The 16987-nt window shown below is 32.6% G+C and overlaps 2 protein-coding genes across 3 annotated transcripts; one reads left to right on the top strand and one right to left on the bottom strand.

Moving 5' to 3' along the window:
- Positions 1-6712: 6712 nt before the first annotated feature.
- On the top strand, positions 6713-12510 carry LOC134721011 (uncharacterized). 2 transcript variants are annotated; one of them, XM_063583659.1, is made up of 6 exons: positions 6713-6847; positions 8193-8229; positions 8935-9185; positions 9795-10015; positions 10345-10687; positions 11248-12510. In XM_063583659.1, exons 1-6 carry the CDS (start codon positions 6817-6819, stop codon positions 11511-11513), a joined length of 1149 nt encoding a protein of 382 aa, XP_063439729.1. In that variant the 5' UTR covers positions 6713-6816; the 3' UTR covers positions 11514-12510. The 2 variants fall into 2 exon arrangements, with proteins under 2 accessions (XP_063439729.1, XP_063439730.1); XM_063583660.1 differs by lacking the exon at positions 8193-8229 and having other exon boundaries at positions 6752-6847.
- Positions 12511-14741: 2231 nt separating this feature from the next.
- LOC134722459 (putative nuclease HARBI1) lies at positions 14742-15227 on the bottom strand. The gene has a single exon (XM_063586080.1). The coding sequence runs from the start codon at positions 15225-15227 to the stop codon at positions 14742-14744; it is 486 nt and encodes a 161-aa protein (XP_063442150.1).
- Positions 15228-16987: the final 1760 nt, after the last annotated feature.

The raw sequence follows: 16987 nt of genomic DNA, 5'->3' as shown, positions 1-16987 counted from the left end.
TGTTTTCAAACACGCTGGAATGTTACGAATGACACATATTATTTTGACCCTTGTCTTCACTCGAGACGATTTGATACGGGACATACTTATAACACAGTTTACTATTTTACAATTTACTATTTTACAGTTTACATATTGATCTGACATGTGTCTAGTATAGGGACAATTCTAACGAAACATATTGATCTGACACGTGTCTAGTATCAGAACAACTTAACGGAACATATTGATCTAACATGTGTCTAGTTTTGGGACAATTCTAACGAAACATATTGATCTGACACGTGTCTAGTATAGGGACAATTCTAACGAAACATTTTGATCTGACACGTGTCTAGTATCGGGACAATTCTAACGAAACATTTTGATCTGACACGTGTCTAGTATCGGGACAATTCTAACGAAACATTTTGATCTGACATGTGTCTAGTATAGGAACAATTCTAACGAAACATGTTGATCTGACATGTGTCTAGTATAGGAACAATTCTAACGAAACATGTTGATCTGACACGCGTCTAGTATCGGGACTATTCTAACGAAACATATTGATCTGATATGTGACTAGTATAGGGACAATTCTAACGAAACATATTGATCTGACACGCGTCTAGTATCGGGACTATTCTAACGAAACATATTGATCTGATATGTGACTAGTATAGGGACAATTCTAACGAAACATATTGATCTGACAGGTGTCTAGTATCGGGAAAATTTAAACAAGACATATTGATCTGACACGTGTCTAGCATCGGGACAATTCAAACGAGACATATTGATATGACATGTGTCTAGTATCGGGACAATTCTAACGAAATATATTGATCTGACATGTGTCTAGTATCGGGACAATTCCAACAAAACATATTGATCTGGCATGTGTGTAGTATCGGGACAATTCAAACGAAACATATTGATCTGGCATGTGTGTAGTATCGGGACAATTCAAACGAAACATATTGATCTGGCATGTGTGTAGTATCGGGACAATTCAAACGAAACATATTGATCTGACATGTGTGTAGTATCGGGACAATTCAAACGAAACATATTGATCTGACATGTGTGTAGTATCGGGACAATTCAAACGAGACATATTGATCTGACATGTGTGTAGTATCGGGACAATTCAAACGAAACATATTGATCTGACATGTGTGTAGTATCGGGACAATTCAAACGAAACATATTGATCTGACATGTGTGTAGTATCGGGACAATTCAAACGAAACATATTGATCTGGCATGTGTGTAGTATCGGGACAATTCAAACGAAACATATTGATCTGACATGTGTGTAGTATCGGGACAATTCAAACGAAACATATTGATCTGACATGTGTGTAGTATCGGGACAATTCAAACGAGACATATTGATCTGACATGTGTGTAGTATCGGGACAATTCAAACGAAACATATTGATCTGACATGTGTGTAGTATCGGGACAATTCAAACGAAACATATTGATCTGACATGTGTGTAGTATCGGGACAATTCAAACGAAACATATTGATCTGACATGTGTGTAGTATCGGGACAATTCAAACGAAACATATTGAACTGGCATGTGTGTAGTATCGGGACAATTCAAACGAAACATATTGATCTGACATGTGTGTAGTATCGGGACAATTCAAACGAAACATATTGATCTGACATGTGTCTAGTATCGGGACAATTCAAACGAGACATATTGATCTGACATGTGTGTAGTATCGGGACAATTAAACGGAACATATTGAACTGACATGTGTCTAGTATGTGGACAAATTAAACAAAACATATTGATCTGACATGTGTCTAGTATCGGGACAATTAAAACGCAAGATATTGGTTTGGCGCTTGTCTAGACTCGGGACGATAAAAAGCGAGACATATTGATGTGTTGCTTGTTAAGAATCGAAACGATTCAAATCGAGATATACTGATTCTCCATTTAAATCGACTTGGGGCGATTAAGGAGAGACATATTGATTTGAAGCAAGTCTAGTATCGCAACAATTTAAACAAAACTTTTTCAATTAGATTTCACACTTGTCTAGATTCGGTACAAATTAAAGCAAGACATCTTCATATGGCGCTTTTCTATGCTCGGGATGATTTAAAGTGAGACTTATCAATATAACGCTTGTACAGACTCGGGACGATTTCGCGACATGTTGATTCAACACTTTTCTTGACTTGTGACGATTTAAAATGCGACATATTTAATATACACTCGTCTAGACTCCGGACTATTTATTGGGCGACATATTGATTGGACACTCGTTTAGACTAGAGATGGTTTAAAGCGATACATATTCATATGCATTGTAAAGGATCTCGAACAAAAGAATCGTTTTAAGGATAGCTTAAAGAAGACTTTGACTTGAATTGAATGGATATTTCAAAAACATCGCGTTTCGAACTTAAACATAAGCCCGTAAAGGAAGTAAAATCAAATCACATACCATCTGAGCCTGTAAATGTTACAGTTTCCATGTTACCTTTACGGAAGGAAAATTAAGTCAGGTATACATGTTGTTTACACCTGATTTTATGATAAGTGAAATATTATCTTTATTAATCTTATACGGCAAACATAACGAAACAGTGATTATCATTTCAATTACTTACCATACTATGTACAGTGGTTTATTTTTTGCTTTTATAATATATCATGAGTTCAAAAGGATGCAACATGATAAAGCTGCGAGGACTTTAATTTAAAAGGGTTCAAAGATTTGTAATGAATTTATGTTGGGGCTGTACACAAATCAACCATTACACGAAATCTTTAAAAGGGTGGTGAACTTCAATCATTACAGTGACATTATGACGATATACAATTTGAATTAAATATTTATAAAACCTAACATGTTCGTTTATTGTATCCTCAGACGCAACAACACATTTATTTGCGCACAGTGCATTGTGTTGGTCCACCTTTTCCCATAAATTCCACAAAAAATGTGTAACCACGAATACGCAGGACTAAAAGTAATATTTTATTTTATTTTTAAGTTAATTATCCCATCAAGTGGAACTTATTTTGTTCCTCTTATTTCAGGGTTAAATATTATCTTTGAATTTCATTGTCTCATTGGCAATCATACCACATTTCTTTTTTATATTTAGCAAAGTGAATATATATATATATATACAACTCGTCTAAACATCAACCCAACAATGTTAGATCTGTAAATTTGCTTTCGCAAATTTTTGGTTCTTCCATGTACGCAGCCATGTATCACCATCATTGATGGCGATCCGATGGATACATCTGTTGTAGGGTTGTCACTGACTCAGACGTACTTAACTAAATCCTGTTGTTTAAACAATAATCTTCACAACGATATCATTAATAACCGGGACAATGTTTTTTCTCCTATTGTGACCTTTCCGTTCCTTATTGACTGTCTTATGGCACACAGCGATACTGCCTGTTTAACTAATGCAGTGTAATGCAAACATCAATCACTCCTTCTTATTGAAATAACATTTTTATCAATTTTTTAAGGAATTATTTGTTGGTACATTAATAGTTTTGTTCAATATGTGTTCCCTGTGATCCTTAACTATGTTCGATTTGAATAAACTCATCATATATACAAGGACTGAATTTTGTATATACGCCTGACGCGCGTTTCGTCTACAAAAGACTCATCAGTGACGCTCAAATCCAAAACAAGTTAAACCTGTTCATGGTTGAAGGTCGAATATCGACCTCAGGATTTCTTGTGTATTTGTGTTGGTGTGATGAAGTACAGTTGATGTTATGATTTTTTAAACGATGCATAGCTATGTCACACACACACTATATATTTCTATTATTGATTTGTCAGTTATCGTAGTGTTACGTTTGTATTTAACGTACATGCACTTGCACTTGCACCCAACAACAATGGACTCGTTTGTTCAGAAACAAATATACGATTTTTAGATGAAAAAGATAAATAAACAACTGGATAGTAAATATTAAGCTAATCTTATTTGAATGATTTCATCATTAATGCATCATATACATGTTTAGATGTTTTTATCACAGACATGTATCCTATCGCATAAAATGCATTAACATATTATTGATAACCCGTTTAAATATTTACATCTAACAATAACAATTTTACAGTTCATCTAATATAAATATTTACATCTAACAATAAAAACTATACACTGTAACTGTAATTGTGACATAATAATCGTAATTATTGTATAGAATACGAATAAGTATAAGAATATCAATTTATTCTTCCAATTAAGTGTCTTTGATGGACAGCATGACATGCATACATAAAACAGTACATGTATCATGATTTGTAACCAAAAAACATTTTTTTGTACATTGAAATAAAATATTAAAAGTTCAGAGAGATGTTATTCTCTTCATTCTATAATAAAGTCACAGACATTTAATTCCAGACAGGACAAGAACCATAACATTACAATTACCATACTTGCTTTGTTTTACAGGCAATAATAAAAGAACAGCAAAAAACAAATATGACGTCTACCTTTTGAAAATTGATAAAAAAAACAAAAAAACTGACAGTTGAACAAACTTAATGAAAATTGTTTTCAGTTAATTTCGTAATTATAAACATAGTTAAAATTATAACCTTTATACGCACAGTGATTTTTAAGAACTGAAACAAGCATATTTATATCCCTAAAATCTGAGTGAAAAAAATATATCTGATCAACAAACTATGAAGACCCTGTAAGATCCTTAAACTCTTTCTTGTAAAAAATAATGATGGGTCAAAACTCGAAAATATGCCAAACATGTTCATACTCGATGCATTCCGTCGTATTAACATTTCTGTAGGTTGCTGAAAGTTTTATCTAATTTCAGTTTCTAACTTCCTATATTATAGTTTTATAGACAAAAACTCAACAAAAGTCAGTAGAAAATATTGTTTCATGGCATTTACTTCTATAAGCAGTCATCATATATACTGTCGATCTTATTGCCATTCTTGTATATCTTATTTGAGGGGTCATCAAATATACTGTCGATCTTATCGGTATTTCTTGTAGATCTTCTTTGAGGGGTCATCATATGCTGTCGGTCTTATTATTGTCAATCTTGTAGATCTTATTTGAGGGATCATCATATATACTGTCGATTTTATTGGCATTCTTGTAGATCTTCTTTGAGGGGTCATCATATATACTGTCGATCTTATTGGCATGTTTGTAGATCTTCTTTGAGGGGTCATCATATATACTGTCCATCTTATAGGCATTTTTGTAGATCTTCTTTGAGGGGTCATCATATATACTGTCGATCTTATTGGCATTTTTGTAGATCTTATTTTGAGGGGTTATCATATAGACTGTCCAATCTTATTGACATTTTTGTAGATCTTATTTGAGGGGTCATCATATGCTGTCGGTCATATATAATATTGGCATTCTTATAGATCTCACATTACTGTTTTGTTTTCGCTTTCTGGGTCGATGTTATACACACTGTTTGGTGTATCCCGTTGAGAATAATATAAAGTATTTAATTGATATAACAACTATCAGTCAGGTAATCATGGAAAGGATTCCATTATTATTGGTATTCTTGTAGATCTTCTTTGAGGGGTCATCATTTATGATGTCGATCTTATTGGCATTTTTGTAGATCTTATTTTGAGGGGTTATCATATAGACTGTCCAATCTTATTGTCATTTTTGTAGATCTTATTTGAGGAGTCATCATATGCTGTCGGTCATATATAATATTGGCATTCTTATAGATCTCACATTGCTGTTTTTCTCACTTTTTTGGTCAATGTTATACACAATGTATGGTGTATCCCATTGAGATTAATATAATGATCTCACATTACTGTTTTTTTTTCGCTTTCTGGGTCGATGTTATACACACCGTTTGGTGTATCCCGTTGAGATTAATATAAAGTATTTAATTGATATAACAACTATCAGTCAGGTAATCATGGAAAGGATTCCATTATTATTGGTATTCTTGTAGATCTTCTTTGAGGGGTCATCATTTATGATGTCGATCTTATTGGCATTTTTGTAGATTTTATTTTGAGGGGTTATCATATAGACTGTCCAATCTTATTGGCATTTTTGTAGATCTTATTTGAGGGGTCATCATATGCTGTCGGTCATATATAATATTGGCATTCTTATAAATCTCACATTGCAGTTTTTCTCACTTTTTGGGTCAATGTTATACACAATGTACGGTGTGTCCCATTGAGATTGATATAATGTATTTAATTGATATAATAACTATCAGCCAGGTAATAATGGAAAGGATTCGTCCTCTTTTCATACTCTCTCTGTCTTAGCTTGTCTTGTATTGAAATGTTTAAAGTTTAATATCAACTCCGTCAACACATTGAAACAAGTGAAGCAACTGATATAAAAAAAAAGTCTTATTTACATGAGAATATTTTTTCGTTTCATTCACAGTATAAATATAAACAATATTATAAGACATGTCGGTAGTCTATTCATAAAATATGTAACTTAATCCTTTTGCTTTATTTAAATGTCATGGACCTTTGTGTGAAACCTAAATATAAACATGATAAACGCTTGTCATTTGTTTTGTAAATATGCACTGATTGCACATTTGATAACAAGCAATTACGCAAATGCACTTGTCAAATATTTTTTCTATAATATTAGAAATGTAAAGTTACAATAATCAATTTTTAATTCAAAATGACAACGGTCTTATTTTAGCCAGCAGTTGACTATATAACACGAATAAACGATCCAATACACATAGTTATAGTATCTTCCGGTGTGTATTAAATTCATAACCATTATACCGTGAACTTAATAATTGTTTTTCTGTGTTATGGCGTTAAACGTATACACAGGGAAGGAAGGTATGTATTACAAAATATTCTATATGTATCTTGAATTTATACAATTATAAATGATGATGAATATATATATATATATCGATCGATAATGTTAACAGATGTTCTATCTAAAAATAAAATATTGTACTGCTAAATTGCATTAGGCTGAAAATAAAAAAAAATGCTCCATTTCATTACAATAACCTTGCAAGGGTTAAAATGTAAAGCTAGCTTAATGTTATACAGAATGATTTAAAAAAGATAACTGAATAAGTAAATTGTATTTTGTTCACACATGTGTACTTGTTTAGTATGTGTTCATGTAATTTATGTATAGCTTTATTTACCAACACAGTTATACCAGTATGTATTTATAGAAATCACGTTTCCGGTTTCCAAGGCAACTTATGAATAAATAATAAACTTGTATCAATCGTCTATATTGACAAATTTTCCAAACAAAAGAAATGTGTATATGATAATGTCATTGTGACGACGACCACATGACAAAATACACACAGTCTTCAACAAAAATTATGTGACTGTACCAAATGTCAAGCTCTAAATAATTCAGTGTCAATAAAACAAATAGAAACAATGCTAGATATGTAATCAATTTGAAGTAATCTAATTGAGAGAAAAAATACTAGTATTTATAGATATGACATCCAACAACTACTTAATGGCACAACTATAGTTACTATACTATAATTTTTATATCTCAACCCTCCCCTTATTTTTTTTTTTATTTTTTTTGGGTCGATCATCAGTGGCGGATCCAGATATTTTCATAACTGACCCCCCCCCCCCCCTAAATCCGCCTCTGAATTCATAGGACCTTTGAAACGTTCGAATTACCAAAGAACATTCTGTGACAATCGGTATTGAAAAAGTACATTACTCAAAAGATAATGGTACTAACGATAACATACACAAAAATTAATAATAATTTTACCAATTTGAAACAACTCGCAGTTAAGGAAAACAAGTTACATGTACGTATATCCTTTTTATTTATATCCGACAAATGCAAACCGGATTGTGCAATTAAAGCCAATACCACAAAGACCATATAATGACCTCTTGGTGGACATTTGTTTTTATTTACTGCATTTCGTATGCTGACTAACAGACTCTTGTACAATCATACCACATCTTCTATTTTCATATTTACCCCATATATGCAGTTATTAATTTAGTGATAACAGAAGTTAAACTTAAATTTCGATTCAAATACATGACACGAACGACTCAAATTAACAAGATTTTCGGATTTTTATGACGTTGAAATCCCTTCCAAATGTCAGTGGTGATACATTATATTTACTTTCATAATTATGACAATTAACATTTTTTTTTTATATTTCAGTTGGAAGTAAACAAGATGTGATAGACATTTTTGCTAGGTATATACAATGTATATGATTATAAGCTAATACGATAATTTACAATATTAAGCCAAATTCATACAAATGCAATAAAATAGTATAATCAGTTCATGCGGTGGTATAAAAAAAAAATCAACAATAGTACGTGAATCATTTTTTAAAGATATTAAAAAGAATTCACATCTGACGACCATTTTTTTAAATTTGTCTATAGATGTTGAGCAAAAATAAAAATGGTTTCATGGAAGAAAATAATCATCCTGCTTTTTACATTATTTTCAACGTCTTCTACAGTAAAACATATTTTTTTTTATATATTGTGAAAGCACGTCAGCCTACTAGATTCTTCATGGTCACGTGATCGTTTCTTGTTTACGTTGAGTGTAAGATGTCGGTGCACGAATAATTTTAATGGAGTTATGCAAAAGTTATTTTAGCTGGTTTTTTTTTAGGCCATCGGGTTTGTGTGCTTAAAGAATGTTATGTGCAGTTGCTGTCTATTCGTTTGATGTGTTTTATCATTTGATTTTGCCATTTGATTAGGGACTTCCCGTTTTGAACTTTCCTCGGAGTTAAGTATTTTTGTGATTTAAATTTTTACTACTTCAAATTTTAGTATCAGGCGCACCTGATGAAATTTGATCTTGAAATATGTAACGTTTGGATTAAGAATTGTCACATGACCTTATCTAACTTTATCTTACTTACAAAATTATATTTTAGTGTCCTGAAAACAGCATCTTCCAAATCAAAACCTACGATACCATCTGATGAAAACGAATATGATTGTAGCAAAAGGTTCAGGGGCCTAGCTTTAATAATAAGCAACGAAAATTTCAAAACATTTACCTGTCGGAAATACTGTGATGACGAAATAAGATTGATGCAAGAAACATTTGGGAAGAATCTAAAGTTCACAGTTTTAACTTTCAAAGATTTGACAGCAAAACAAATAAATTTGGTTATGGAAATAGGTAAGTTGGAACATCTTAACTTTGAAGTGATAGGCAGGGCATAATGAAATTCTCTATCTGATTATCATTCAACTTTAAGACTTTCATAAAAATGATATAACTCGACGATAAATGATGTTTTGTTTCTGGTTTTTTTAACTATTTTATGGTGGGTTTCCATCTTCATATTAAAAATCCATGAAGTACAAAATTTGATAATTTAAGTAGGAATCTTCAAATTATACTCACAACACTTCACATAAGGATAGTAATAAGTTTTATTATTACCGCTCATTTTCGGTTATGTCGCGGTATTAACCAGTTATTCCCAGTAAAATCTCAGTAGTTACAATTTATTTCAGAAAATATCTCGGTAAATGGATTGTTGCAGACCAGACATCCATACTTGCGGCAATCGCGAAATAAGAATATAAAACTTTATATACTAATAAATAATGCAGTGAAAAAAAATATAATGATGTCATAGTAAAAATATAGACAAAATAAAAGCTTACCTAAATTCGTTCTTTCTACAACTTACAAGCTAACCACTAGCACTATGTACGAGAAAGAGAGGGAAAATTGAATATCTTGACATTCGATAACACATTTTTTATTTATTGTTATCAGCCTGCAAACAAACTGAATTTCATCAACAATCAGATTGCTTTGCGTGTGTTCTTGCAAGCCATGGTATCGAAAAACCAAGAACTATGAAGACACCTGGGTTGTATTACAGAGATCATTGTATATGTGGAGTGGATGAAGATACAGTGACAACAAAAAGTATTATAGAAACAATCACAGGAACAGAAGCCTTGCAAGATAAACCGAAGATGCTTTTCATCCAGGTTTGTAGTATGATGGTTAACTTCAAGAAAGATTTAGAAACAATTGTAGACAACAAAACAAATTGAATATCAAAAGAAAATTTTGTATTTTGATCGTTTTCTTCGATACAAAACCCATTGAATATAAACAAAAAAGACAAAGACCTCTTCCGTTAATAATCAGCCTAATCTCATAGGCTAGTCCATTGTGTATATTAAATAGTGTCTTAAAATTGAATTCGCAGTTCTTGACTAAAAAACGTTAAATAAATTTCATGCGTTCAAAGCGTTCGTCTTGATGTACCTGCATCAGGAATGGTCAAAGGTTAATACATGTTGTTATTTTGCAGGCGTGTCGGACAAAGATGGATAAAACCGCGAATGAATCTTGTATAGACAAAGGACATGTTTTACCAGTTAATATTGCTGTAAAAGAAAATAACCCAAGCATTATTTCAGATCATGCAGACAAAGTAAATAGACTCTCAAACTCTTTGTTTCCAACAAAAATCAAATCTTGTGCCAGTGTTACCCCTGGAAACCTATCTCAAAAAGAGGACATTGTAGAAGCAAATATCCTCCATAAACTGGGTGAAATGATTGGTTGGAGCACAGATAAATCTAAGGATATGATGCGTGTTATATACCCACCGTGTAGTGATGATGTGTTAGTGGTGTATTCATCAGCTTCAGGTAACATTAATGTCATTAATAGTTCAACAAATAAAAAAAATATATACATGATTTATCAATTACATGCATGTTACTAAAATACCAAATCTTGCCTTTTCTGCTTCAATAAAGAGGATCGAAATTGGTAATTAAAGTTATGTAATTGCAATTAACAAGATTTACAATACACATTTAGAAGTCAATAGTCACTGACAAAACCTGAGAAGACGGTTTAATGGATTGACTAAGAAAAGTTAGCCATGTTGCTAACTTTGGGCAGGTAAATCCTTGTACTCTTTATAGGGTAAAATGGCATTATAGTGTTCCACTGTATTGTAACTTGAGCATTATTATTGAACAGAAAAATTAAAACAACAGTAGTCCGACACCGTGTTCAAAAGTCATAAATTGATTAAAAGAAAACAAATGCGGGTTACAAACTAAAACCGAGGAAATACATCACTATCGGATGAAAACAAAGGAACAACAGGAAAAAGCAATTATTATGCTTCTGCTTTTGAATGATACATACTTATTTTAGTATTTTAATGGGTCATTAATTTTCTCTTCAATTATTTCAGAAAAACAATCGTACGGAAGAGACGATAAAGGTGGTTGGATGCTCATTTCTCTACATAAAGCGATGAAAGAACAACTTCGCATTCAAAAGAAAACAAATCGCATCGATGTAATGGATGTTTTAACCTTTATGACAAAAGAAGTTTCAAATTCAGAGACTTTTCAGACAAGGTTTCCTGAAGGAACAGTTAACCCAAAACGTAAAGCTACAATTGTGTTTGAACACTGTTTACACAGAGAGCTATATCTTTATAACAGTACAGATTGATTTTTTAAACATTTATTAGAATCAATAGCATTCATGTATCGCCATGTAATGATGTATCATGCGTCAAGTTTCCATTTAGGGTATTTAAAGACAATGGTGCCTCGGCGGGCGAGTGGTATAAGTAGTTACTACTAGTGTAATCACTAGGTTGTGAGTTCGAGCCCCCGCTGTGCAGGTGGACTCGACTTCAATCTTCATTGACTATGAATGTCAGTTTTACTTTCGAAGGACCATGGTTTTCTCCGGGCACTTTGGCTTCATTCACCAATAAAATGTAGCCATTACGAAAAAGACCAATAACGGTGCTTAAAAGAAAATGCAGGATCCCTAAAAGATAATATAGAAGAGAGTGTGAGGCTGCACAAAAAGAAAAAAATCTACAGGTCTAAGAATATGTACAACGATACCAACTGGATATATACATTGTATATTAAAAAAAAACAAGATACATTTTCAAGGAGAAAAAATATTTCTACCCAGAAGATTTTTTAATGAGATAGTGGTTGATGCACGAGTTGAGATCGGTCGAAAGTCATAAACTTCACAGTTCAAACAAAATGTTATACGAAATCATATAATCACCAATTATGTTTGATTTAATGTTGGTTGTGTTCCTCTACATCATATAATTGTTGTACATACTTCATAACGCTATTGACACATGTAATAACGTATTTCAATCCTGCATACAAGTACCTATTGATATGCCCCCAGATAGATCACTTCTAAAGGCAGAAAGCCAAAGATTGTATACATTGTTCGATCTGCTACATTTACTGGCTATGCATATGTTTGATAGTCCTTTAAAATTGATACTAGATTTTCCCCATTAGGCAATAGTAATTCAAACCCATAAAACAATATTGGAAAGACAAATGTTTGTATAAGACTTTTGACGGTTACAGGGTCGATTCATTTTCTTTGTAAACATAATTGTTTAGGTAATCATTGATGCATTAAACAAAACGATGGTATACAGACATTCCATCCTATAGGCTGTATTTGTTATTACTTTCAGTTGTATCTTTACTGTTAATTTGAATTTCTATGTATAGGAGGTTCTATTTACAAGTCAGGAATATGACAGTTGTTGTCCATTCGTTTGATGTGTTTTATCCTTTGACTCTGCCATTTGATTAGTGCGGTGCAATTTTGTCAAGAATTCTTGGTTGTTTTTAGCTCACCTGACCCCACAGGAAAAGTCATTTTTTCATCACTTGGCATCGGTCGACCGTCGTACATTTTCTTTAAATATAATTGTTTAACTTAAATTTTGAAATCTAAAATTACAATTGAGCTCTACCATTTGTCCATTTACTACAAAATTCTCACATTACTTCTAAAAGGAGTTATTGCATTGCCCTTACATAACTAATTTCAAGTTCTTTTTATCAATTGCTATCTATTATTTTCAAATATATAAAATAGCAAAAATCATAAGGAATACAAGATATACATATAAGTAGACTTAACCGATATCCTTATAAAACTTGACCTTTAATTAGGAGGTTTTTTTTTCATTTCTTTACGTTTTTTACACGCCCGTCACAGTTTTGACAGAACATATTATTGTATACATCCGTCTGGCCGCCCATCTGTCCATCCGTCCGTCCTTCCATCCGTTCGTTCCTCTTTTTTTCAGTCATTTTGTCCGTCCGTCTGTCTATCTATCCGTCTATCCGTCTGTTCAGCGTAAACATGTCGCACCTTAATTTGAGAACAGATTATCTAATTTTCATGAAACTAAACACAGTTATTTCTCAAAATTATCAAACGATCAGTAAACGTTTTAGTGAAAATCAAATTAAATCTTTTTGAGTTACAGGAATTTGTGAGTAAAACAGGAGTGTTTTTGTAACATGTCGCGCTATTTCTTAAAAACGGTTTATTATTATTGCATCAAACTTTACTCACTTCTTAGTTATATAAATCTTAACAGCTGTATTCTGTTTGGTGATGTTTTTGAATTTTGGTTAAGTGTTATTGAGTGTTTTGGTAAAAAAAGGGGGGTCACATATTGCGATGTATCTCAAAACCTATATAGAAAAAACTAATAATGTTATGAAATAATTAGATATCAGTGTTTGCTTTTGATAATTTATATTCCATTTAAAATTAGTTTGAATTTATGCGAAATAAGGAATACGCCTTTCATTAGGAAAATCTGTACTACCATAATTAGTTAGTGTTGTCAACGGTTAACCGGTCGAACGACAGAATACCGAATACCAAAAACGCTAACCGGTTAACCGGATATTTTTCTAATTTAAATAGATTTGATATAAATTTGTATCGAAATCATTAAATAGTTATGATTATTTAAAAATTGTTGTCGCGGTATTTAATTTGACAGATCAATTGTCCAGTCTATCCATTGCTATTGTTAATCCGAAAAACAAACAATCAGTTAGAACTTGTCGCTCAGCTTGGGACAAGATCTTAATGAAACATAATTAGTGTACATGTTATTTTAACAGTAACTTTAAATCAGTTTATACGATTAAATTTTACGATATACTTATTTTTTTTTATCTAATAGCCTGTAGACCTAATTCTAAATTTGCAACCTCCGTAGTCTAAGGCTTTGATATACTTTTATCAAAATGTTAAATAAAATATTGTAAAATGCAAACCAATATGAATGTACTAAATGTATACGAAATAGTACGAGTAACATGCTTAATCATTTCAAATTGAAACACTCCACATTAATTTCGGAGACAAGAGAAACGGAAAAAATCATCGGTTTCAGACATATTCCTTTCTACGGGACCATGAAGGTTTTTTTTATATTTCAATCTAAAATTGATACAAACGCCATAGGTGATATGGTGTATCTGAATATTAAAAGTCAAATTTCGCAATGAATCCGCACAGAAAAGCTTTGTAATGCTTAAGGAGAAACATCAATTTAACAAGCGTAAATTTATGACTTGGATGGAAGGTTATCACATTGACACCCAAACCACATCTTATAGCTATGTGTAGGGTACTAAAGATATAAAGCTTTTCAAACACCAACTTAAATTACCGGTTAACCGGTTAATCGGTCGAACGATTATACGAATAACCGGTCAGGCAATAGTGTACGATTTGACAATACTAATAATTACTTATGTCCAAAAGTGCTCGTTTTAAATAAATTTAAACACGCCAAGTTTACTTTACAATAAACATTTATTTAAATTCTTTCGAAAGACAACGTTCAGATCCGTGTTAACGTTGCTTTTATCTAGGTATATCTTCGGTAGGTGCTTGTATATGTACGTGTGTCCCATCTATACATCCGATAACATTAGGAAACCCAGCTTTTTCATAAAAAACACGTTTGTTTATATTTTTCTGTCTTTCTGTAGGCCATTTTATGTACTGGTCTTTCCTATCTACCAAGGCGTCGGTAACATCTCTAACTACTCGTGACACAGTAGACTTGTCATAGCCCATAGTATCTCCGACCACTTGCAGCTGGCTTCCACTCCCATAAAAACGAAGGGCAATCATGACTTGTTCTTCAACTGACAAGGCTGTTCTTTTTCTCGTATTTCTCTCCAAGTCTGCTCTCAACTCATTGGCTATAAATTCAATGCTTTCTCTTCCAAACCTGTACCTTTGTCGTAGTTCCTCGTCACTAAAATCTTTAGTCAATGGATTAAAACCTCTATAATGATTTTCTCTTCTAACTCCTGGTAGATATAACATAGCAATGGCAGCCATTTTTAATGTCTTAATCATATGATTAAGATTTAATACACCTCAAAGAGGTCGATTAAGTTTGACGACAGTTTAAGCATTTTTAACGACGCGTTAAAATTAACGGCAAGTTGAACAACACACTAATCCTATGATTAAATTTAATCGAATGATTAAGAAATTTTAACGACTCGTTAGCACTAACGACAAGTTGTACAACAGACCCCTGGAATCCATAGCTTATTAGTCCCTCTCAAAATATTATGTTTCTTTGCTTTAAAAATGTTAAATCTAATTCAATGTACTGACTGCACAAAAATTACTTGTAAAGATCAAAAACATTTTTTTTAAAGTGGTCGGGACAAGAAATCACGGTTTTGTAAAAAAAAAAACGCCAATAAATCGAGAGACATATAAGTAAATTTGTCTAAAATATTAACCTGTAAGTTTCTTAATTTTTTTTTAATTTTCCGTTAATTTCATCAATTAACTGTTCATTTGCATTTTAATACACACAATACCATTGAAATGCTGAAAGACACATTTAATTTTTCAGTTACTATTATCCGGTAAAGGAATTACGATTATCAAACAAGAAAAATTCTTTAGAGTTACGATTATCATCCCGAATTTTTCAACGCCAATTTTAAAAGCGCTTAGACAATTCCAGTGCACTGTTACGATTCAAATATGATGTATTATCGGACCACAGATGAATAAGCACGTTGTGATTGGTTAAACGCCGTCACGTGGTGACCCCCTATGAGACCGTATGGGGTTAGTAAGTTTCATATGGGGTTCATGACGCGTTAATGGCGACGTCATCTATTAATGTTGTTGTGTTTCATTGTTTATTTTTCAACAGAACGCCGCAAAAAAACTCCAGCGTCCGATAAATTCGTTATACGGTTAACTACTGACCCCCTACGGATCCATAGAGGGTGAATAAAATTCATAGGGGACTCGGCCTCCGGCCTCACCCCCTATGGATTTTACTAACCCTCTTTGGATCCATATGGGGTCAGTAGCGAACCATATAACTTATAATGGTATAGAAAAACCTTGCAGCTGAGTAACTAGTGACGAAAACATGCTACATTTAAGTAAATTGACTGTAAAGATTTTACCTATATATGCCGTCGCCATATTGGGATAATCGTAATTGCAGTTACGATTATCTCTTTAATACCAGTGATAGACAAAACCGGGTGATTATGTAGTAAACAAAATTGACAAAACTGGTTTATTTTAATTTGACATGACCCATTTCTTTCGTTCCATACACAGAAATACAAGTATTGCGATGCTCATAATGACTAGTTTTGCCATCTCCGTGTTCAGTGGCGGATCCAGATGGGGCGCGGAGGGCGTACGCCCCCTTTGCTAGGACTTTTTTTTATTTTTAGTTGTAAAATGATTGATCAGACTAGACTTAGTCGGAACTTTGCCGTTTCCCGTGTACTCTAGTATTTAATTTTTAGGTGACAATTCTTTACTTATAAAGAAATTTTGATGGAATTTACTGATTATCAAAGTCATATGAACGCTATGGTTGGAGTTCACCAGCGCGTCGAAAAAAGCGTCGCTCAGTCATTTTGAAATTCAAATTACAGTAACACATTGCATAGGCTGAGGATGATAATCACGACACCTTCAAAGCGACACAAGATTGAGCAAGAACGTATTGACTTCTTGTTCACTATTCCATCAAACAGAAAGTAATACTCTATAGACTATTACACTCTCATGAAAAAAAGATCCACATCAATATTATCTAACTTCAA

The sequence above is a fragment of the Mytilus trossulus genome, chromosome 6 (genome assembly GCF_036588685.1).
Source record: "Mytilus trossulus isolate FHL-02 chromosome 6, PNRI_Mtr1.1.1.hap1, whole genome shotgun sequence".
Taxonomy (NCBI): domain Eukaryota; kingdom Metazoa; phylum Mollusca; class Bivalvia; order Mytilida; family Mytilidae; genus Mytilus; species Mytilus trossulus.
Note: the sequence above shows the minus strand (reverse complement) of the source record. Positions and strands in the feature narration are given on the sequence as shown.

Excerpts from the sequence above, each read along its gene's own strand:
- LOC134721011 (XM_063583659.1), top strand. The coding sequence starts at position 6,817 with ATGGCGTTAAACGTATACACAGGGAAGGAAG. Across the intron at positions 6,848-8,192 it reads CGTATACACAGGGAAGGAAG|TTGGAAGTAAACAAGATGTG; the intron begins GTATGTATTACA and ends TTTATATTTCAG. Across the intron at positions 10,688-11,247 it reads GGTGTATTCATCAGCTTCAG|AAAAACAATCGTACGGAAGA; the intron begins GTAACATTAATG and ends CAATTATTTCAG.
- LOC134722459 (XM_063586080.1), bottom strand. The coding sequence starts at position 15,227 with ATGGCTGCCATTGCTATGTTATATCTACCAGGAGTTAGAAGAGAAAAT.